Source organism: Lynx canadensis, chromosome B2, assembly GCF_007474595.2.
Source record: "Lynx canadensis isolate LIC74 chromosome B2, mLynCan4.pri.v2, whole genome shotgun sequence".
Taxonomy (NCBI): domain Eukaryota; kingdom Metazoa; phylum Chordata; class Mammalia; order Carnivora; family Felidae; genus Lynx; species Lynx canadensis.
The window spans coordinates 99,270,371-99,293,316 of record NC_044307.1 but is presented as its reverse complement, the minus strand read 5'-3'; the positions used below and the strand labels follow the sequence as shown (position 1 = coordinate 99,293,316).

General features: G+C 44.6%; 1 protein-coding gene across 6 annotated transcripts in view; it reads right to left on the bottom strand.

Moving 5' to 3' along the window:
* Positions 1-22,946, bottom strand: part of LOC115514263 — a 143,273-nt gene that overhangs the window by 6,180 nt on the left and 114,147 nt on the right. For 3 of the 6 annotated variants that reach the window (XM_030316098.1, XM_030316097.1, XM_030316100.1), the window contains exons 30-38: positions 21,155-21,264; positions 13,626-13,775; positions 12,683-12,736; positions 11,878-12,045; positions 9,867-10,019; positions 8,968-9,102; positions 7,978-8,130; positions 6,070-6,279; positions 1,990-2,110 (exon numbers count right to left, since the gene is read on the bottom strand). In XM_030316098.1, coding sequence (XP_030171958.1) covers positions 1,990-2,110; positions 6,070-6,279; positions 7,978-8,130; positions 8,968-9,102; positions 9,867-10,019; positions 11,878-12,045; positions 12,683-12,736; positions 13,626-13,775; positions 21,155-21,264 — 1,254 coding nt within the window. The remainder of the gene's footprint in view (positions 1-1,989; positions 2,111-6,069; positions 6,280-7,977; positions 8,131-8,967; positions 9,103-9,866; positions 10,020-11,877; positions 12,046-12,682; positions 12,737-13,625; positions 13,776-21,154; positions 21,265-22,946) is intronic. The other 3 variants (XM_030316099.1, XM_030316101.1, XM_030316102.1) reach the window with 2 other exon arrangements.

Below are 22,946 nucleotides of genomic sequence, written 5' to 3'. Positions count from 1 at the left end.
AGCCCAGCCTTAAAAAGGCTGATCCTTTTTAATTGTCCCATCTCTACACTCACTCCTGCCATGTGAGCTGGAACAGAGGATGGAAGGGACAGCAGTGGCAGTCATCTCGCTTCCCAAGGGGTTACTTCCACTTCCTTTCTGCTCCCAGCATTCTTGGAGCCCAGAGGGGCAGACAGAGGGGTCAGGCCCCGGGGAAGTATGTCAGACCTGGATCAAGCAAACTGAAGCTGGTCTACCTCTGAACATTTCACAGTTTTGTCAGCCAAGTGATTTCATTTTTTTTTTTCCTTAAGCATTTTAAGACTAACTGCACTAGAGCATATTACAGTTCCTCAAGAGGTGCAAGATCCTAAGGGGACACCATGCTAATGCCAAGTAAGGAGAGCTTGCTCCTTAAGTCTGCCTTTGCTTCTGATGCTTCTGATGCAGGGAGCAGGGTGGCTGCTGCTACCACCGCGACAGAAAGGAGAGACCTCGGTCACTTCATGCTTTCATCTGGACAACAGCTGAGAAAGGAGTGGGAATGACTGACTTCTACCTTGTCACATTAATAGTATAGCTGTCCCCTTGGAGTGCTGGGCATTAAATAGACAGGTGCAACCCAGTCCTTCCCCTCCAATGAGTCACTGCAGTGGGGGACAGGTGGGGGTTGGGGCTTAGGAGAAACTTCTAGCTCTGCTTCCTGGGAAAGAGACTTCTCTTTCACTCCTGCCACATCCCCAGTCTTGGGAATTAGGGTTCTGCCCCACCTTGCACCTGTCTCATGCCTCACTCTGCTTCTCCTTCATAAATGTGCAGGTGTTGGAGGACATGGAGGGCAGTTTGAAAGGACACATTAACCCAAAAAGAGGTTAAAAAGATGCTTGGCTGGGGCACCTGGATGGCTTAGCTAGCAGAGCAGGAGACTCTTGATCTCAGGGTCCTGAGTTCAACTCCCACGTTGGGTGTAGGGCTTACTTAAAAAAAAAAAAAAGGGTGCTTAGCTGGGCTGGAGACAGAGGGGCAAGGGATAGACAGGAAAATCCCATGGAGTGTGGAGAGGAGAGTTCAAGGTGCAGAACTGCTCAGTGTCAGTGGCCAAAATAGGGCCCTTGAGTACTTTTGATGCCCTTCCTCTTTGGACCGCACAGCTGGGGTGGGAAACCTCCCCCTGTGGTCAGGACCCAGGCAATAGGCACAGAGGCAGAGGGGAGAGCCCTGGGCTTTACCAGCGAGCCCAGCCCTGCTCTCAGCAAACCCAAAGTAACTCCATCTTTGTTTGCTTGATCTTTGACACTGATCTTTCTGTTTGTGAAAGATCTTATATATTCAACTGGTAAAGAGCCAAAAGCAAACATAAAGGACACACAAGTATGAAAGTGTCAAAGTATAGTAACCGACATATGCAGTTATTCAGTCCTGGTTATTGGTATTTGATGATATTTTTGATAGTCAGATCTAGAAAAGAACTTGGAATTAATTTCATCCTCAACTTATAGGGAAGGAAGCCAGTTTAGAGACACCCTGGGTTTGGCCTCTGCTCTATGCTACATTGCCCAGAGGGCTATCTTGATTGCCATTTCCATAGCACTCCTCAAGCCCCCAGCACCCAAGAATCATAATATATTTATAAATAACACTTGAGAAACGTGGTCATTGATGTCCCAAGACATTAAGATGCTTCAAAATATAGTAAAGTACCCAGTGTTCTTTAAGTGGTACATTACACCTTCCTGAGACCAGTTTTTATGACTGAAATCTTTTAGGATTGGATGTCAGTACTCCAAGGTGACTGGAGTCACCTTTCTACTAAAGTAGAAAGTTATGACTGCAAATCAGAATTAAGTTTTATTCATTCATGTATCATTCATTCATTCATTCATTCAACAGACATCATGGAGCACCTATGCAATAACCACTGGGTTGTCATGGCTGGCCCATGAGACCCTCCTTCAATTCAGACCCCAGACCCTGGGGGTTTGTTCTAGCTAGAATAGGGGACATGCTTACCGCCTGGTGAGCTCATCTGGACAGACAATCGCTCAGCGTCATTAAGCTGACTTTGTAGCTCTTCTATGCGCTGGAAAGCATCCAGCTTCACACTGCGTTCCTGGACAAGCCGGCTTCTCAGCTGAGGGGAAAAGTGCTTAGGAAGCAGAGATGCTTTTTTGGTGCACACTTTAGTTCCTGGGGTTACTAGGAGAGTGTGGGTCCAGGCCACCCCAGGAACATAAATCTTCACACAGTCCTGGCCAGGCTGAACTCAGCCTTCTGAAAATCAAGAGCTCCAAGAAGGCCGAGAACTTAAACCAAAGATGAGCAGAGGCAGTCCCTGGACCCCCTTATTACCTTATAATAGCCAGGAGTTTACTCACAAAATTTATATCCTTTATGTTTATTTCACCAGAGGGGAGGGGAAGAGAAGAGATGGAGAAGGGCCCTCAGTTCACAGAGGACCTTGTAGGCCAAGCCACAAAACCACTCCAAGGACAGGAGGAAGTCTCTGGACAGTTTCTTTTTTTTTTTTTTTTTTAATTTTTTTTTTTAACATTTATTTATTTTTGAGACAGAGACAGAGAATGAACGGGGGAGGGTCAGAGAGAGAGGGAGACACAGAATCGGAAGCAGGCTCCAGGCTCTGGGCCATCATCAGCCCAGAGCCCGACGCGGGGCTCGAACCCACGGACCGTGAGATCGTGACCTGAGCCGAAGTCGGACGCTTAACCGACTGAGCCACCCAGGCGCCCCTCTGGACAGTTTCAAGCAAAGGAAAGACTTGATCTTTCTTCCAGATCTCTGTGCTCAGCTCAGTGCAGCTCATCATCTGCAGGGATGCCCTGAGCACCATCTCCCTGGCCTTATATAAGGCCCATACTCAGAGGCGAGCTTTTGTTTTTAATGTTTTTTATTTACTTTGAGAGAGAGAGAGAGAGAGAGAGAGAGAGAGAGAGAGAGAAAGAGAGAGAATGAGAGCATGAGTCGGGGAGGGGCAGAGAGAGGGAGAAAGAGAATCCCAAGTAGTCTCCACTCTGTCAGCATGTTCAGTCCCGCTAACAGTGAGATCATGACCTGAACACAGATCAAGAGCTGAACGCTCTACCGACTGAGCCATCCAGGTGCCCCAGAGAGGTGATCTTTGTGTTTATCTGGGTGGCTCTCTGCTAGCACAGCTGACCCACGTGGCCGGATCCAAGGTGCTCCTCATCTGTATAGACAGGAGGTGTCTTTTCTTTTGAAATTTATCTTTATTTATATAAATATAAATGGATATAGATTATAAAAAGTAATTGAATTATAAAAATTATTCAAAAGTATAAAAAAGCAATATGATCCTAATGATATCATAAAATTATAAAGTATAAAAAGGTAATAATTGTAAAAAAGTCAGAATAGTAGGGTGGATCTAATAGCGCTCCCCCATTCATGTCCACCTGGAACGTCAAAATGTGACCTGACTTAGAAGTAGTCTTTGCAGATGTAATTAAGTTATGATGAAGTCATACTGGATTAAGAGTGGGCCTTACGTACAATGACTGATGCTTTTATACGAGGAAAGGGTACAGACACACAGAGGGACACACAGGGAGAAGGCCATCGGATGAGGAAGGCAGACATTGGAGTGCTGTAGCCACCAGCCAAGGAATGTCAAGGACTGCAGGCAGCCACCACAAGCCAGAAGAGAGGCATAGAACAGACTCTTCCTCAGAGCCCCCAGAAAGAGCCAACATCTTGATTTCAGGCTTCTGGACTCCTGAACTGTGAGAGAATAAATCTCTGTTGTATTAAGCCATCTGGTTTGTGGCAATTTGTTACAGTAGCCCCAGCAAGCTAATCCACAGGCTAATCTCAAAAATTCAACACACTCTTGTCTGCATAGACCCAACCAGAAGGCCTGTGAGGTTTTGACGCTATAACCTACAGCTCATCCTACAAAAGTTAAAGGGGCAGTTTCTTGTGCGTGCAGATGCTCTCAAGTGTACTGTAACTGTCAGTAGAAGATCAGATCCCCAGAGTTAGGAAAACTTCCTAATACAAATTAGGCCCAAGGTGCCTCTATGCACTGCAGGGATTGGTGTAGGCTCCTCGATCCCCATGGACAGGAACCATATCAAGACTTATCAAACTATATCAAACCATATCAAGAAAAACATTATCAAGACCTCTGAGCCAGGCTGGGGCTAAACCAATTGGAAAAATATTAACAAAGGAAGGAAACATGCTTAGTAAGGACCTTGTGTTGTGTTAGGACCTTAAAAAGGACCCCACCCCACATCACAGATGTGCCCGAGATCCCACAACCAATCCAGGTCAGTCTGTTTCCAAAAGTGTTCACCTTCATATTCCCAGCCAAAAGACATATAGTCAATATTTATCAAGAGCTGTGTATTAGTTTCTGATCTTAGTGCTTCATCTGAATTACCTTAATCCTCCTAAAAATCTCGTGAAATGAGTATATCGTTCTCCGCTGTACCAACGAGAAGACTACAGCACATAGAGACCACAGATCTAGCCTAAAGTTACGCGGTGGAAGGCCCTGGGGTGTGAATCAGGAAGTCTGACTCTAGAGCGTCCCCAGGAACGGGAGGTAGGCAAGGACATTCATGCTCTCCAAGGTCAGAGAGTCAAAATCTGCCCTCGGAATTGGAGGTTGGAGATGGACTAAAGAAGTCACCGTAGGTCATAGGGGCTCTTGCTGGCTGAAGGTGGATTGCTAGTTGGTGAGAAGTGAGACCATAAGCCCAGGGGACAGGAGCTGCCAGCAGAGGTGGAGGGCGGTTTAGAAACAGCCAGTGATCGTTTTTACATATATACACTAAAGACATGTATTTGTTGAGAGAAGCCTCAAAATGTTTTTGACTGCTTTTAGAATCTCTGCCGTTAGACAAAAATTAGCTATTAACTAGAGAGATGAACTCCTTATTTTTGTGCTGGTTTCTAGAAAAGCCTAATTTGAAAGATAAATATGTGACACCAAATGTTTCTAAGGATTCAAGTCATATTTTCGTTTATTTTTCATGAAATAAATGTGAAATTCTAATTTTTCTTTTATTCTAAAGCTACTCATTTTCTCTCCATTTCTCCAAAAATATTTTCTCTAGCATTGCCTCAATTCAATTTTTAGCCTTTTTAAAATTTTGTCCTTTGTTTTTGCAGACTTCTCCCCATTGATCTCCTCCTTGAAACACTTGGCCAATGATTTAATTTTTTTTAATTTTTTAAATGTTTTTATTTATTTTTGAGAGAGAGAGAGAGAGAGTGGGAGAGGGGCAGAGAGAGAGGGAGACACAGAATCTGAAGCAGGCTTCAGGCTCTGAGTTGTCAGGACAGAGCCCGACATGGGACTTGAACTCACGAGCTGTGAGATCATGACCTGAGACGAAGTCAGATGCTTAACCAACTGAGCCACCCAGGCACCCCGACCAATCATTTAATTTAACTTTCCAACTTCTCTTTCCTAATATCTCTGGTGAATGAAGTGATTTATTCCTTCAGTGAATACATGAGAAGTGCCTGCTCTGGAAGGTGCTATTTCTTTTGCCTTCTGTATTGGATTACATTCTGTGCTCTCCTGTGTTGGAACCTGCATTAATCCACATCTACGTCTATTGTTTCCTCCTCTTTTTTTGTTTTTTTGTTTTTTTCTTTTCTTGCTGTAGGGGTATATTTAACAAAAATATATTGTGTCTGGAAATCACTTTTGCCTTTCCTTTTTGTCTCTAAATTTCCAGAGACACCTTGACTAAAATCCTCTTATAATAGCTTCCATAATGCTTGCTGCTTTTCCAGATTACCGTTGGAATTTTCTAAAGGATTCCCTAGCTCAGAAATTGTAGCCAGATGGAAACATGTTTCCCACATGGGTTCTAAAGGTGCCAAGATTCTGGGCCTTGAGGCAGTCAAACCGTCCTCTCTCACCATAGGCAACCTGAGCATCACCCAACATGGGCAGAAATATTTCCGTTTTCCTGTGGGCCTAGAAATGACAAAGGTGGAGGACACCAGAGGCAGGGAGAATGCCAGAAGAATGCCAGCTCTGGCTGGTGCACCCTGATTGGCTTTCGAGTGGCTGCTACCTCCCCCGGGAGTTACCTGTCGGAGTTCTGTCTGAGTTCTTTTCTGCTGAAGCTGGCCCAGTTTCGAAGCCCTCTCTGCCTCTTCAGTAAGGAGCTGCAGGTGCTGGTCCTTTTGCCGCACATCTTCCAAGAGCTTCTCCATGCCGGAGGCCTTCATTAGATCCAGCTGCTCCCTGTGGCGAGCTTCCTCGGTCACTCTGTGTTGCAGCTCTCTCAGCAATCGAGCCTGTGGCAGGAAAAGGCCAAAGGAAACGAAGAAGGCAGAGTCTTTCTTCTCACCAAAAGGTGGGGAAGAAGTTGCCCAGCACAATAGCCAACCCCTCCAGTAGGGCGTAGGGGCGCAACTCTGTGGAATATTCCCGGGCTCAGGGCAATAGAGGCTGGCCTTTCTGTTTGGGCTAGCAGGCAGCAAGACTACCAGGACCTAGGCCAGCTCGGCCTGGACTGTAAGCCCTGAGGCAACAGTCAGGGGGAGAACAAAGGAAACAAAGAGCAAAAGCCAGGCAAGTGGTAATGCCACTGTACAGGTCAAAAAATTGGGTCTTTTAATGCCCAAACTTGATGATAGTATGTATGTTACTTAACTTATTAACCACATAGTTATATCCACCACAAACTACATTTGCCTTTTCATTGAGCATTTATCATGACATAGCAGGGAAGGGTTTGCCTGGGGAGAAAGGAGTGATGTAATACAAAGCAGGGAGTGGAGAAGGGAGGTTCTAATCTTGCCTCTGTTTTGACTTCCAAAATAGCTTTGGGGAAGCCAGGTTCCAGATGGTTAATGAAGGAAAAGCGTAGTGATAATTTGGTTCTGTTTTGAAATTTTTCTAATCAGTAGCACCATAAGTACCAGATGTCCAATCCCCAATTATAATACTAATACTAATAATATTTGTATGGTGATGTTACAGTTTACATAATTATACTCCATTCTTCACCTGGTGCACAATAACAGAGGATGTCAGGTCCAAAAGGAACAAATTATATGTCATGTTTTAAATATGCCCAGCTTTCCCAGACTCTTATTTAAACTCAACTCTTCTCTCTCTAAACCTAGGGTCTTTCTGGGGCACCCAGGGGGCTCAGCCAGTTAAGCATCTGACTCTTGGTTTCAGCTCAGGTCGTGATCTCACAGTTCGTGGATTTGAGCCCTGCATCAGGCTCTGTGCTGACAGCAGGGAGCCTGCTTGGGATTCTCTCTCTCTCTCTCTCTCTCTCTCTCTCTCTCTCTCTCTCTCCCTCTCTCTCTCTCCTCTTTCTCTCTCAATAAACAAATAAACTTAAAAAAAGATACAAAACTGTTAAAAGAAATAAAAATAAGAAAACTAAACCTAGGGTCTTTCTGCTTCATTCATGCTTGGAGAGTTAGCCCAGTTATTAGAGCTTAAACTTGGAAACACCTTCATTTTGGTGCCCACCCCTTATTGAGCAGCCGTGAGTTCTGAAATTATGACTTAGTATGGGTGGGTCATCAGGAAAAAATGCAAGACTCTGTTTGGGGAATAATGCTGATGGCTAGGCCACACTCCACGTGCAGAAGGTCACTATCAATGGAAAGCGTGCTTGGAGATGAAAGGACTGGGCTAAAGGCAGAGACCTACATCCCAAGATGCCCTCTAGGCAAAAAGATCCTCTGAGAAACACATACACATACACACCGAAGAACGATCTTTTGTGTAAGGGTAGTATTTCACCATCTTAGCCAACTTTTGGCCACCCTCCTTGGTGTCTAGGGCTAGAAAGGAAGTAGAAGCGAAGCTGAGGTCTGGGCCATCTTTCTCTGGCAGTGCCTCCTGCTTGGCCTCAGCTGTGGAGTCCTGGTGACTGCTGCAGGAGGCAGGGTGCTGCTTCCAGGGCCACAGTCAGCTTTGCAGAGCAAGCTCAAAGGGAGGGAGGAAGAGGGGTTCTGGTGTTCGGATACCTGGTTATCCTGCTGCTTGCGCATTCTGGTGTTGGTGGCCTGAGCCCCGGCCAGGGCCTGCCGTAGCACCCCTAACTGCTGATGAAATAAAACCGCTTCTCGTTCTGCCATCAGCTTGATGCTCAAACACTCTTTTTTACTTTGCATGGCTTCCTGTGAACACCCCCAAACACAGTAAGATAGGAAATAAGTTTCCTTTCCATAGTTTTCATTTCAGAAGAGTCTCTAAACCACTTCATTATCCATCATTTTTAAAAACTTCCGGTAGAGGGGTACTTGGATGGCTCAGTTGGCTCAGGCATGATCTCATGGTTTGTGAGTTCGAGCCTCAGGTCAGGCTCACTGTTGTCATTGTCCGAGCCCACTTCAGATCCTCTGTCTCCCTCTCTCTCTGCCCCTCCCTGACTCATGTTCTTGTTCTCTCTCTCTCTCTCTTAAAAATAAACATTAAAAAAAAAAAAACCACTTCTGGTAGAAAGAAGCTCTAGTCACCTTCTCTGTGTCCTCACTGAAGAACAGTGTGGCAGAGCAAATAGGGACTTTCAGAAACACTAAGTGAAAGTTTCCAAACCACTATTTCTATGTGCTTTGGTTCCAATTTGCCTTGAAGCCGATTTTCCACTTATTTTGTTACTCCATTTTCCTCAGATAATCATGTCTGAAAACTCAAAGATTTACGGTGTTTGGATGAAGCTGCCTCAAAACCTTGATGATGTCCTCCCTCCATTTTTCCCCTTGTCTCGTGCTAGACTCTCTGTTCTCCCATTTGCTTCTTTGCCATTGGCTTCTGGCTCTTTCCTATTTCTCTGGGGGCTCTGATATTCAGTCACTTCCCTGGAAAACTCCCCGACTGTCGACTGTCAGATCCGTTAAGATGGTTGGTCTTGCCAACACCAGGGCAAGACCAGCCCCCCAGGTCAGCCAGCCCCCCACCTCGTCAGTCACTCCCTGCTGTGCGGGGTGGGCGGGCCTCCCTCTCCTAACACTCACCTTCTCTGCCCTGTTCAGCTGGCCCTGGAAGCGAGCCCTCTGCACAGCCAACCTCCAGTGGCCCAGGCTCCTCACTTTGCACAGCAGGGCAGACAGGCGGCAGTTGTCTTGCTCCAAGGCGCGCAGCTGCTCCTGCTGAGAAAGGCTTACTTTCAGAAAAGTCTGCCCCCATGGGAAGGGCACAGATTCTAACATCAGAGACAGGCCTTGGGGCACCTGGGTGGCTCAGCCTTTCTTTCTTTTTTTTTTTTTTTTCTGATGTTTATTTATTTATTTTGAAAGAGAGTGAGAGTGGAAGTGGGGGAGGGGCAGAGAGAGGAGAGACAGAATCCTACACGGGCTCCACACTGTCAGTGCAGAGCCCTGGGGCGGGGTGGAGAGGCTTGATATCACAAACTGTGAGATCATGATCTGACTGGAAATGTGGAAATCAAGAGTCGAAGAGTCGGGTGCTTAACCGACTGAGACACCCAGGCGCCCCAAGCATCTGACTCTTGGTTTTGGCTCAGGTCATGATCTCACAGTCTGTGAGTTTGAGCCCCGTGTCAGGCTCTGTGCTGGCAGTGAAGAGCCTGCCTGGGATTCTCTCTCCCTCTCTCTCTGCCCCTCCCCCACTCACATATTTTTTTTCTCTGTCTCTCTGTCTCTGTCTCTCTGTCTCTCTCTGTCTCTGTCTCTCTCTCACACACACACACAAAATAAATAAAAACTTTAAAAAGAAAAAAAGAAACGTGCCTTCCAGAAGATAACACAAGTGTGCTGTGAGCCCTGGTGCCCTTTTAAAATGTCTGATGCAATGCTTTCTCAGGGAAACCAGACTGGAATGCATACAGAGTGAGCGGTAGGGTCAGATGCTGAGATGAAATGCTGATATCTTATCGCTAAATGAAATCACGTACTTTGGCTGGGTTTTCTTTCATTCCTTCATCAGGTCTGGCAGAGCCCCATTTTTTCTTTAGGGCCTTCATATTGTCAATTCCTTCTGTTCTTACTTCGCCAATGAGCTCACATACTTTCTGGATCAAATTCATCTGATGCTCATCCAGTTTTTCCTGCAAATTGCAGACTCAAGTTCAGGAAGGACAGTAGAGGAAGAGTCATTTTGCCTTCTAAAAGCTAACTTTCAGAAATAATTTCACATGAAAAAAAATCATCCACCCAATTATTCTATCAGGTATTATCTGGAAGTCTCCCTATCAGCCCCCTTTACTATTGTCTTCAGTCCACAGGGCTTCATCAGATGGACCCTACACGTCTTAGAGCCTAAGTTACCAGATGCCAAATTAAGTTGAATGGATAGAAGAGTGGAAGGTCACAGGTGGAAAACTGAGTCACTCCTCCTCCCCCAAAGGGTTACTTGAGAATTTGAACCTAGGGGTTTTTGCAATCAGGTTGACTCAGCAGAATCTCACCAGATAAAACACTATATAGATGAGCCACTAATGAGGAACTACATTAAAAATACAGTAGAGGAAGGAATCAGGCTGGCTACTTTCCCATTTCGGTTTTGGCAGAAGTCTCATTATGAAATAGTCTGTTCTGAATGGCTTGTGGATAACAGCTTTTGGTGGAACAGCTTGATCATTGCTAAGTACAACTACAGACCCAGCATCCTCTGGTGAAGGGTAGAGTTGGGTGTCCTCTCATCTCTGAACCACTTCCCGGGAGAGGAAAGCAGGAAGATAGTGCCCAGCTGGGCAGCCATGGCAGGAAGTCTGGCTCCTGGCCACACAGAGAAAGCTTCCCCACCTACTTAGGAGTCTGGGGTAGAACAGAGAGTCTCTGCTTCAGGTGGCCTGCAGAACTAGGTTAGCCTGGGAGAAGTAGAGACTCCACTTTCTGTCTAGGAATCTGGCATAAGTTAAAAAAAAAATTAAGAAATTTTTCAATAATTTCATACCTGGAAGATGACTTAGCAATTCCAGACTTCACTGTCTGTTCTCCTGCAATACCAGGCCCAATGTGTTTTGGTTTCGATTCTTTAATATTTGTAAGCACTTGTGTTTTATGGACCCTTCAAAGTGAGGAGGAATCTCGGGTCCTCTCTGGAATGACCAGGCCAAGGCAGAGCTCTGGTGGAAGCTCCTGTCAATGTAACAACTTCAGGGACCCAGAATCCTCCAGGAGAGACATCTAAGTAAGGACCCACTGGGGGCTGGCTCTGGGAAACATCCGATAGCAAGAGAGGGGGCGGGTTTGTAGTGAAATTCACAATTTTGGGGCAGCTGGACCAGGCTCTGTGATGGCCCATTTTAGGCATGGGGCCTCCATCTTATAGCTCTTCAGACATCATAAGAAAGTGACAGGCTTCCACAGTGCCGTGGGCACACAGGCACCCCATTGCTCCTTTTCTGGATGGACCTTCACTTACAGGTCAGTAGCTGCCCGACATTGGACGTGAGAGAAAGACTGGTAGGCATTTGAAGGCCAGAAAAAAATCACTGACAGCTAATTCAAATTCTGAATCTGTCCAGTGAGCTTTCAGGAGGTGCCAGTTACTACCTACACCAGGATCTGTCCTGGCTTAGGGCACTGCACTCTCCTGCTTGGATAGTCACTCTCAGTAGACAAAACAGTGATATTAACCATTGGGGGTTTTGGAGAAGACACCCCCCACCTGTCCTTCACAGCAATCAGATGGCAACAATGGCCCTTGGCAGCAGAGTGAGGAAAACAGCAAATAACTAAATTACCTAAAATTTAGTGTCTATCGTGGTAAAATAATGAGAACCCACTGCTGACCCCCTCTCTGCAGTGAACACTCAGAGCCAGAGAATTCTTGGGCCCAACAGGCTCTGGTTACCACAAAGCCCATTCTGTCATTGTGACCACTCTGTGTTCAGTGGCTGTGGAGGTCATTAACACTTGGCTCCCACAGGACTGCCCAGACGTCCGACACAGGTCACTTACTTTTATGTCTAAACATGTCACAAACAGAGCCTGAACTAATGCTTCATATTCTTCTTGGACTTCTTTTCTAATCTTCTCTTTGAGATTCAGATTTTCTTCTTCCAAATCTGTGAGTCGAGCTCTCAGAGCAGTGATTTCCATGATCATATTATGACTGAGCTCTGCAACCTAACAGCACAAATATTGTTTAATGGAAAATAACTCAAAAATTCCAACTGTCACTACAAAATAGTTCTTTGCATATCAGCATCAAATTTGCTCTTCTACCTTGAAGCTGATGAAAGAGGTGAACATCCTGTTGTACAAATATGGGTAGCAGAATTGAAGGTTGGTTTATGGGTCTCAGAACAGTGCCAGACATATAATAGGTATTCAATAAATGGTTGCCTATTATATGAGGGCATATATGTAAGTGTTCCCAGAAGAGACACATTTAAGCACTTTTTAATCGGATAAAATACTTCTGCTCTCTTGGTCTCCATTTGCAAATTGGCCTTTCTTGACACCTCAGCCTCAATACCTCTTGTTTGGGGGAAAAGTCCTCTGCCCCAACCCAAAAACTAGCAAGAAAAATATAAGTCAAAGCAATAAAAAAACAAAAACCACCAAAAAGCTAAGAAAAAGAAAGCCCTTATTGCTTAAAAAGTGAAAACACACTCCTTAGGTGTTTCTGCAGTGGATCTTCATTGATGGGACTTCTACAGGGCACAAGAAAATAATGCTAGGAAGTTTCCTGTCTTCCTACTGCTGAGATTGTGGATCTGTGAGGTGGAGAAGAGAAACTTTTTGGTAATAACTAACCTACCTGACCAGCGTTGTCTTCAGGAGGACCCGAACCTCTTCGTATAAGATCTAATTCCTGAAGAGGAGAAAAGAATGTACAACCAAACTCAACCATTTGTTCTTCCAACCATGGCTCAGTTCAGGACACCATGCTCCAGGCACCTCCTATTTGTGTTAATGGAGCTTCATTTTGAGCTCCTCAAGCTCCACCTGGAGTCAGGACTGTGCTTGTGGTCCCATCAGACTTTAGGATGCCCAACATGAGATCTAAAGGCAGCATGAACTTCCAGGTGTCCACACTAATGCAGAAGACTTGGCTATGTGGATAAGCCAAACTGGGGGTGAGGCCAAGACTCGTTTGATATTTGAATGCTTCATTTGATTTTTTTTTTCAGGCTTTTGCACTTTTCTTAGGTGAAAAGTAAAATTACACCAAACCTCTGAAGCAATCCATTTTAAAACGGTGTGCAATTAGGACAGGAGAAGTGACCCTTGGATCCCACCAGTGGGATCTCATTTTAAGGAAGTCTCATTAATGAGACCCATGAAGTGCATCCTGAAGACAGAGTTTATTCAAGGATCCTGGCTTCTAGGCTAGACCATGGACAGCACAAGGTACTTTGGGGTTGCTTAGGTGGGAAGGTCAGTTATCATCTTCCCTGGGGGAGGGAAGGGGGTGTGGGGGTGGGGTGGCGACCTGCTCCTTTGTCGCTAACTTTTTATATTCTCCACTAGATGCCTCCAAAGCACACAACCCAGTGTTTCTGAGCCATCACTCTTGCAGCTGATAATACCAGAGCCCAAGAAAATGAGCCAGTGAGAAGAGACATTGGAGAGTACCAATCATTCTCAGTTCTTGCATAAGAACACCTCCCCTACCCTCTGTTCTATTCTCTTTGGAGTAACTCCCAGGCTTTCCTATCCACACCTTCCCCATCACACTTCCTGTCTCTCTGGGAACGTACTTGTTCTTTCTGGCAGAGCTTCTGCCTAGCATGCTCCAACACATGCTCATAATACATGGAGTAGCTCTCGAAGTTGCTGCGTTCTCTTGCCATCACATCACAACCCAGGGAAAGGAGGCAGGCCTCAAGGTGCTCTTTCCTGAAAGTGACCTGAAAAGGAAGGGGCATAATTCACAGCAGCTCCAGCAGGACAGCCTCACTGTGCCAGGGCTCATGGCACACGTTACCTTGGCTCACAGACCCATGTCTAGTTCTCCTCCATAGAAAACATGGGCTCTACCCTTCCAAGTCTCTCTTTCAAGTCTGCTCTTAGTATTTGCAGGGCAGGGACAAGAGTACCAATGGAGGCCCACCTGCCACATACCTAAGTATTCTAGATGCTTAAAGGTTGGAAATCAAACTAACAAACTATTAATTCTCCTGCTTTGAAAAATAGATCTTCAAAATTGTTTGGAAGGTCAGGCTTGGACATCTGTGTTCTATGCTGAAATGTGGTGATGTGGAGTGAGCTGGTCACCAACCTAGAGTTTACAGCATGACACCCTTCTCTTTCTACCTCTGGCTTCATGTCATACTGTAGAGGGCCCTCACATGCATGTAAATGGACAGTCAGCTGTCTATGCCTCTACACAGCCACCCTTGACTACTCCTTAGGCCAGGGTATGCACACTGGCAGTAAGGTCCACTCTCCCTCTGGGAAGCAGGATCTGGGGACTTTCCAGGGAGAATTCCAGGGTCCCAGGTACCTGAAGTGTGGTCTAGAAGGAGGGCCAGGGATCTGAGTGGGCATGTCCCCTTGGCTGTGGGTATTTCTAACCCTGTGAGGAAGAGTGAAAGGAGAAAAACCAGAGGGGCTCTCTGAAGTATGAGCACCTGGCAGGGACCCCTCTAGCTCTGATTGAAGGGTCATACTGCTCATTCTCTTGGCAGTCCCATTTCTTCCCCTTTCTCTAAGAAATTGGGCATCCTTTTGAAGAGATAACCATTAAGGAAAAGAAGAAAAGTCCACCCCTCCAAGGCAAGGTTAGATTTAATCTGTGGAGAGAAATGGGAACCAATATGTAGAAGATAGGACCAACCTACCTTGACTAGGGCCTGCATGTCTATGAGTGTTTTTGTGTGTCTCTGTGTGTCTGTATCAGTGAGTGCATCTGTGTGCATTTAAGGATATGATTGTGCGCCTGTGTCTGTATGCATTAGTGTATGTGTGTATGTGTATCTATGTCTCTCATATATGTCTCTGTGAATATCTGTATATATCTCTGTGTCTATGTGTGACCCTTTGTGTGTATCATTGAGTGTGTCTGTGTGTGTATCTGGGGGTCTTTGGGGGCCCAATCCAAGACCCAGCCTGCAGGCTTACATGAGCTTTATCTGTGATACTTCAGGGTCACGAGGGCTCCAGGCTTAGTGGCAGTCTGCCACAGAAGCTAAGCTGTCCTTCTGGAGTGGGTCCTGCGGCCCAGTGAGCCCCAGTTCATGGTCCTATCAGTGCAACCTCAGTGTCCCCACTGACTTTCAGAGAAAGCGCAGCCAGGCTTTGTCAAGGCAAGTTATTGAGGCAAACTAACAGAGATGGAAAATAGTGATAAAATGCAGTACTGATGGAGGGAAACAGCCTGCTCACCACTGCTGATGGCAAGGGTGATCAATGTGGCATTCTGGAGGGCAGACTAGCTGTATCTGTGAAAAGATTTTAAAATGTTCATGCCCTTTGGCTCAGTAATTCCTCTTCTAGAACTTTATCTTTAGGGGATGGTAAAAGCGATACACAAAAATATATGTAAACAGATGTCCTTGATCTTTCTAACAGAAGAGGGAAATGGCAACAACCAAAAGTGACTAAGAAAGGGAAACAGGTTGAATTTTTTTCATCCATCTGTACAATGAAATATCAAACCGCCACCAAAAATTATGCTGTGGACATATGTTTATTGACAGGGGAACATGTTGATAACATGTACTCAAGTGAAAAAAAAGTACACTACAATAAAAGGGCATATAGAATAATCTAACTTGGCTTAAAAAATGTTGATGAATGAAAAAAAACTATAAATGAAGTTTGGAAGCAAATATGCCAAAATACTAATAGTAGTTATCAATGAGGGTAAGCTAATGAGTGTATTTTCTAATATATCGTATTTCTATTTTCTAATATAATCATAACGTTTATATAATGAAGATAATTATATATAAAATGTACAAATAAACAAAATGTATAACCTAATGAAAAGATAGTAAAGCTTTTGTAAAGATCATGATCCACAGCAGCTTGGCAAGGCACACTGAAGAGATGTAGAATGGAAACAGTGGATGAACACCTCTGCTCATGGGGGATTTCATGAGCAGGGCCAGGCAGTCAGAGGAGGACACATAGCCTCCCTCTCTTATTCTGTGGGGCTTCCTCAAGAGGCCCCTTTTAGTGGAGTAGGATTTGGGGCAATCTAACCTGCTCTGGAAAGTGATCAGTAAGACAGTTGGATTTAGCTTCTGACACAAAGGCAAAGGGAATCAAGATTTGATGGCCCTTGACTTCTTTATGGTGAAAGGGTCAAGGCTATGTGAACTTAGTAACAACAAAGGAAATACTTCCCAGACAAAGTATGATGAAAGCCTGAAACGTTGAGACATTGTGAAACCACATTAAAGGCCATCAAGGCTGGTGACCCTTTCCAGGTGGCCTGGACCCAGTGCTTGGAATCGGCCACAGTGACTCACCCCTTGCTGTCCTGGACAGCAGTGTCTGGATCTGACTGTGTCAGCCAGGCCTCCAACGGCTTTTTAGCAGGGCAAACACTTCTCAAACTAATGTCATTATAGCCACCATAGTAGATATAGGATCCCAAACAAACAGAAATGCAGACTTGAACCACAATGGCCCTCTACCATTCCCTCTTAGCCAGTGTGATATTTTACCTAGTAAGGGTGAGGCACCTCTGGGTGAATCTCTGTGTTACACCACAGAGGTAGGAATGGCCAGGAGCCCCCTTGGGCATCCCTGGAGGCCAGAGAAATTGTGTCGCTTCCTTCCCTCAGTGGTTCTGTTGGGGCCTCAGGAGATTGAGCTGAAAGATCAACTCAAGGGGATGACGCATAGAGGGTGAGTGTGAAGGCAAGGAGAGAGGATAAGGACCCAGCCAGAGCATTTGCAGTGGGGACATGGAGTGGGGAGCAAGTCTGAGGTGGGGCAGACAGGAAACTTATTGACAGATGACAGAGAGTTGCAGGGAGACTCCTAAGCTCCTAGGAGTCTCTCTCTCCAAGTGAACTTTGATTTTGCAGACTTACTCAGCCTTCCAGAGGCAGCCTTTGGAGCTGCCTGAACAGCATCTGTTGTGGGACTACAGCCTGTGTGGCTTCTATTGACATAATTTTTCTATGAACCCTACGTGGGGCTCAAATTCACCAACTGCAAGATCATGACCTGATCTGAAGTGGGACACTCAACCTACTGAGCCACCCAGGTGCCCCCAGAGCAATTTGTTTCTTAAAAGCTGTTCTGCAGCCTACTCTTGCCTTCCTAGGTCACTAAATGCCAGTTCTGTGCCAAAATGCAGCATGAAGTGGGTTCATCTGCCAACTTCCCCTTCAAGGCAGGCCCCAGGCTTCCATAAAAACTACAGAGTGAAAATCATGTTCTCCAGTGGCCTGATTCCTTCACCAACAGTTAAATCTGAACTATGATGAATGGCACTGGCTGGAAAAGCACCAGATTGCCCCATAGACTGATCTAGAGAGCCAGCCTGGGGTGAAGCATGGCAGGTGCTAGGCCTTGTTATGGCAAAAGTCTGGCTCTGCTGGAAGCAAATTGCCCTTCTGTGGTTTGCTTCTTCTTGAAGCCCCTCATAATTCATCTAGTATCTATCAGGCACATACAAGGTGTTTTGATGATGTTTATAAAACCCACCTCTGCTGACAAGATGCTTCAATGATTTCCCACTGACTCTGGGATAACATCCAAACTCCTAAGGATTGCCTACAATGTCATTCAGCAACTGGCCTTGCCCACCTTTTCAGTGTCCTCTTCTGAACTCTGCTCTACTCCCTTCTTAGATTGCTCTGCCTTCCTTCTTCAGCCCCTCTTCATCTGGCCAAATCTTATTTGTACCTTAAGACTTGGCCCAAACAACACCTCCTCCAGAAAGTCTTCCCCATTTCTTCCCTACCTGCTAGCTGGGTTATATCCCCTGTGTATGCGTCTTCAAAGCATTTAACATGAAGTGCCTTTTCTTGACACTCCTGGGTCACCTGGTTCCATAAGTTCCTTGAGGGCAAGAACTGTACCTTTTGCCTTAAATCTAACAAAGTGCCTAGAAAAAAATAGGAGATCTATAAATACTTGCTAAATGAGTGAATGACTTTTGACATATGAATGGAGATGGTTCTGGAATCCACACAACAGACTATTATAGTTCTGATTTGCCATAAGGGTCAGTCTCTAACTTCAGGTCGGTGTGTTTAGTATGACATTTGAGCAAGATGTTAGAACTGATGGTGAAAGGCTGTTTTTCTAGACTTTGGGAAAGGAAGCAAAGATCACTAGAGGCCAATATGGACTCAAGAAAAATCAGGTCAGATTAACCTTTCCTCAGAAAATATATAGCACTTGAAGTGTATCTGGATTTCAGCAGGACATCTAAAAGGTTTCTCCACTGGACCTTGTGGACCAGTGGAGAACACAGGCTGGGTGACAGTACAACTGGATGGGCTTCTGACCACTGAAAGACTGTGTCCAAAGATTGTGGTCAGCCTGAAGGGGACCATAGGGGGTAGCACAAGGATTGGGACCTGTCCTGGCATACACGGTTAGTAATGACTTGAATGAGAATACTGAGGGCAGGCTGAGAAGAACCTGGGAGAGGGAGACAGTGCTGAATGATAAAAATCCAGATTTTTAAGGATTTTAAGAAGTTCACCATGGACCAAGTTGAACAAGACCAAGGCTAATAATATGGCAGCAGCAGGATGCCTGAAGGCAATGTGGGCTTCAGGTGACTGTCAGCCTAATAAGTCATCTGTGACATGGCTCCCAATACCAGGCACACTCATGGGCATTAATCAAAGGACACACAGGGCAAGTGCACTCTTTGCCGGTCAGACAATCTTGAACTTAGAGGGGACTGACCAGGATGGTAGAGTTGCTCATATAAAGTGATCAAAGGAAAGGAAGGCAGTTTAGTCTGAAGAAGAGAAGGCTGGGCTCAGGTCCTCAATGTATGCGTGTGCGGTCTGTACTTGGAAGCACCCAGGTTAGGGAGGAGCGCGGCGCCTGCTCTCTTTCCTAGTCCATGTGCCCTGGCTTGGACTGCACCCGTCTGGAGGAAGGGGTGACTATTTGTAATCCACCGCGCAGAGGTGCACCTGTCTGGGTTTGTGCTACTAGAGCAGGTCCCTCATTGTAATTGTACGGAGGCTTCACACATGCCAGCAGTGGCAGTAATTGAGCTTCTCTGACTGACCTGCCCTTAGATATCCAAAGGCTTGTTGTGAGGGGTCAGAACCATGATCTGTGGTGTTCCAGGGACAGAACTAGGATCCACGATGGAGGTGGTGGAAGGCCAAATCCAGCTCAGTAAAAGCTGCTTGAAATATGAGCTGCCAGGAATGGCTGGGGATAGGGGGTGGGCTTGGAAGAGAGTGAGTTCCCTGTCTTTGCAGATCATTCAGAAAAGGCTAGAAGTCCACCAGGCATAGAATTTGGAGGGGTCTAACGTCCTGGCGTCTCATTATTCCAAGACACTGGCAGGCAGGTACCAACCTGATCAGTGTGCCTTGAGTTTCAGTCACACCTGATATGGCTTTGTCCTAATACTCTCATTTCTTTCCTAGATGACCCCATCTTCAGTGTTGGAGTAAAGTGTATGCATAGGAGGGGAGCAGATCTTGAGCTACAACCTTTTTGTTTGTTTTTATTGTAGTAAAATATATGTAACGTAAAATTTGCCATTTAAACCATTTCTTTTTGTAAGTAGGCTCCACACCCAGCATGGAGCCCAATGTGGGGCTTGAACTCACAACCCTGATATCATGGCCTGAGCTGAAATCAAGAGTCAAACGCTTAACCAACTGAGCCACCCAGGCGCCCCCATTTAAACTATTTTTCAGTGTAAAGTCCAGTGGTATTCACACTGTTGTACAATCGATCTCTAGAACTGTCTTCAGCTTGCAAAACTGAAATTCTTATACCCACTGAACACCAACTCCCCATTCGCCCTCCCCCCAGCTCCTAACAACCACCATTCTACTTTCTGTCTCCATGAATTTGACTACTGTGGGTGCCTCATATAAGTGGAATCGTGCAGAATTTATGCTTTTATGACTGGCTTTTTTCACTGAGCATAAGGTCTTCAAAGTGCATCCATGATGAAGCATGTGTCAGGGTTGCCTTCCTTTTTTTAAAGGAGAGGCACAACAGTCTGTGCTTCAAACACGTTTCTGAGCATGCCCTGCCCTAATCACCTCTGTATCTCTGGTTGAGAATCTCTGAGCTGCAGAGACCAAAAGGGACCACTTCACCCATTCATCAGAATACACAGTACTACATTTGGGTATCATTGAAAGCTTAAATGAAATACATGTAAATAAATCATCAAGCTCTGAGGAAAAATGTATCCCCAACCAAGCTAGTGAATTCTCTGTCTCGTAATTAAAAACTGAAGTGTTGTTAATAAAATTATGGGGAATATTTGAAGAACTTAGAAAAATATAAATTTGAGGGAAATGTTGTTTTAAAAAATTAGGTATGTTTTGCTAAATCAGGTTTTTAAAGAAATGGTTGAATTTCAAAGGCAACTGGATTTGTTTCTACCTAATGTACTTATGTTTAATTTGTTAATGATCCTAAAAGCTCTGCTATGGCCAAATATCCATATACACTCTCTTATTTTGCCTTTTCAGCACTATTTAGGAATAGTCAAGAGTAAACAGTTGAAAACTTTAAGGACTGTGTGTATGTATATTGTATGTATTAAGTACATATTATTGTTAAATATATATTATATAGACTTGTTATGGATTCAAATAGATATATACCAAAAATTGTTGAAACTGGTTTGCTTTGTGGAGAGGAAACGGGATGGTGGAATAAGGAGGGTTGGAAATGTTACCTTTCTGTTGTTGTTTTTTTTTTTTTTTTGTATTGTACATTTTAAAAATGTTTTCTAGTTAGTGGAATTATTGGCTATTTTAGTTTCTCTCTTTTAAGTTTTGAATATTAAAAAATCAATGCAGGAAATGTTGCTAAAACAACTCATTTATCAACAAACTCCAAGGTTACTTTAAAAAGTTGGCTGAATCTGAAATTAGTCAACACGCATATTCGAATTTCTCTCTTCTAATTTATTAGAAATCAGTCTTTTCCCAAAATTAAAATTATAACAAGTGATTGCTACTTTAAGCCTGAGTGTTCATATATTCATTCTAAGGGAATAAGGGAAGCATTGGGAAATGGGTCAAGGGGAAAGTCTTCTTTGCTTGGGTTAATGTTACAAAAAAAATACACTCCAAAATGACTAACTTTCAATACATACCTCTAGTCCACCATCCTGGTAATTTTCCATTAATCTCTGTACAAATTTTTCAACTATTTGTGGTCTGATAACTGAAAAGTTTTCTTTCATGACATGGTGCTTCCAAAGGTCTAGGGGGAGAAACATAATGATGCTAGTATCATGAAACACTGAAAAATGATTAATGGCATTACACTGGACACAAGAAGCTGTTATTTCCAAATCCACAAAACTTAACGGGTGAGGAAGGGGGAGGGGAGGAAGTGGCTGAGGACACAGGGTCCTCCAGAACATAGGAATAAGGAAGATCTACAACAAGAGTCCTAATGAAAAGATTTGGAAAAGTATCTCTGAAGCCCCACGAACAATATTCTGTTATCCTAACTAAAGATCCCGAATCAAATGTTATTATTGATCCTACATGATATCTATTTTCACTGAGTCATTAAGTATCTGAACAATTATTTTGGCCTAATATAGTTAACATAAATAAATGAAGAGCTATTATAGTTAAGCTACAGACTAGAAATGTTGAGGGCTGACAGGCTATGAACTTTAGCTCCTGGATTGAAGCAGCAATAGGCTGACACATACAAGATGAGGCATATATGCAATTATTCAGAGAAGCATTGTTTAGGACAGCAGAAGCTTGGAAGCAACATATAAACTATGGTATTCCAATGGAATAGTATGCATCTCTGAAAAGAAACCTCCCTATGTACTAATAGGAAAAGAACCATAGATTTTTTTTCCAATTTTTTTAATGTTTATTTTTATTTTTTAGAGATAGAGAGACTGAGCATGAGCAGGGGAGGGGCAGAGAGAGAGATAGAGGGAGACACAGTATCTGAAGCAGGCTCTAGGCTCTGAGCTGTCAGCAAAGAGCCTGATGCGGGGCTTGAGCCCACGAACCGTGAGATCATGACCTGAGCTGAAGTTGGACACTTAACCGACTGAGCCACCCAGGTGCCCTAAGAACTATTGATTTCTATGTGAAAAATGCAAGGTGAAGAAAAGTGAATATAACATGTTATATTTTATAAGAAAGACATGATAAATATTAAATGAGGGGATATCCCCTCAAGCCTACTCAAGATTATTGAATGCCAGAATGCCAGTGTTCTCCAATATCACTTCTCCCCTCTTTCTTGGATCATTCACAATAGTTCATGTTATCTCTCCCACCTCATAAAATCCTGCTTTTGACCCCACTTCCCCTGTCAGCTATTGCTTCATTTTTTTCGCTCCCTTTTTAGCAAAACTCTCAGGAAGAAAGGCCTATCCTGGCTGGCTGTGACTTCTCTCCAAATCCTTCGTAAGCCCACTCATCCAGTTTTCCCCTCCATCACTCCCCTGAACCTGATTTTGTTATAAACACCAGTGACCTCAACATGACTAAAAACATTGCTTTTACCTGACTACCAGAAGCATTTCACACAATTTGTCACATTCCTTCTGCTTGAGAAACTTTCATCACTAGATGTCGGGACACCACTGTCCTAGTTTTCCTCTACCTCAGTGTCTGCTCCTTCTAAGTCCCTTTTGCTGGTTCTCCTTGTCCTCTCCCCCAGCTCTCTTTTTGTTTGTTTTGTTTTAAGTTTATTTATTTTGAGACACACACACACAGAGAGAGAGAGAGAGAGAGAGAGAGAGAGAGTGAGAGAGCAGGGGAGGGGCATAGAGAGAGGGAGAGAGAGAGAATTCCAAGCAGACTCCATGCTGTCAGTGCAGAGCCTGACAGGGCTCAAATTCATGAACCGTGAGATTATGACCTGAGCCGAAATCAAGAGTCAGACACTTAACGGACTGAGCC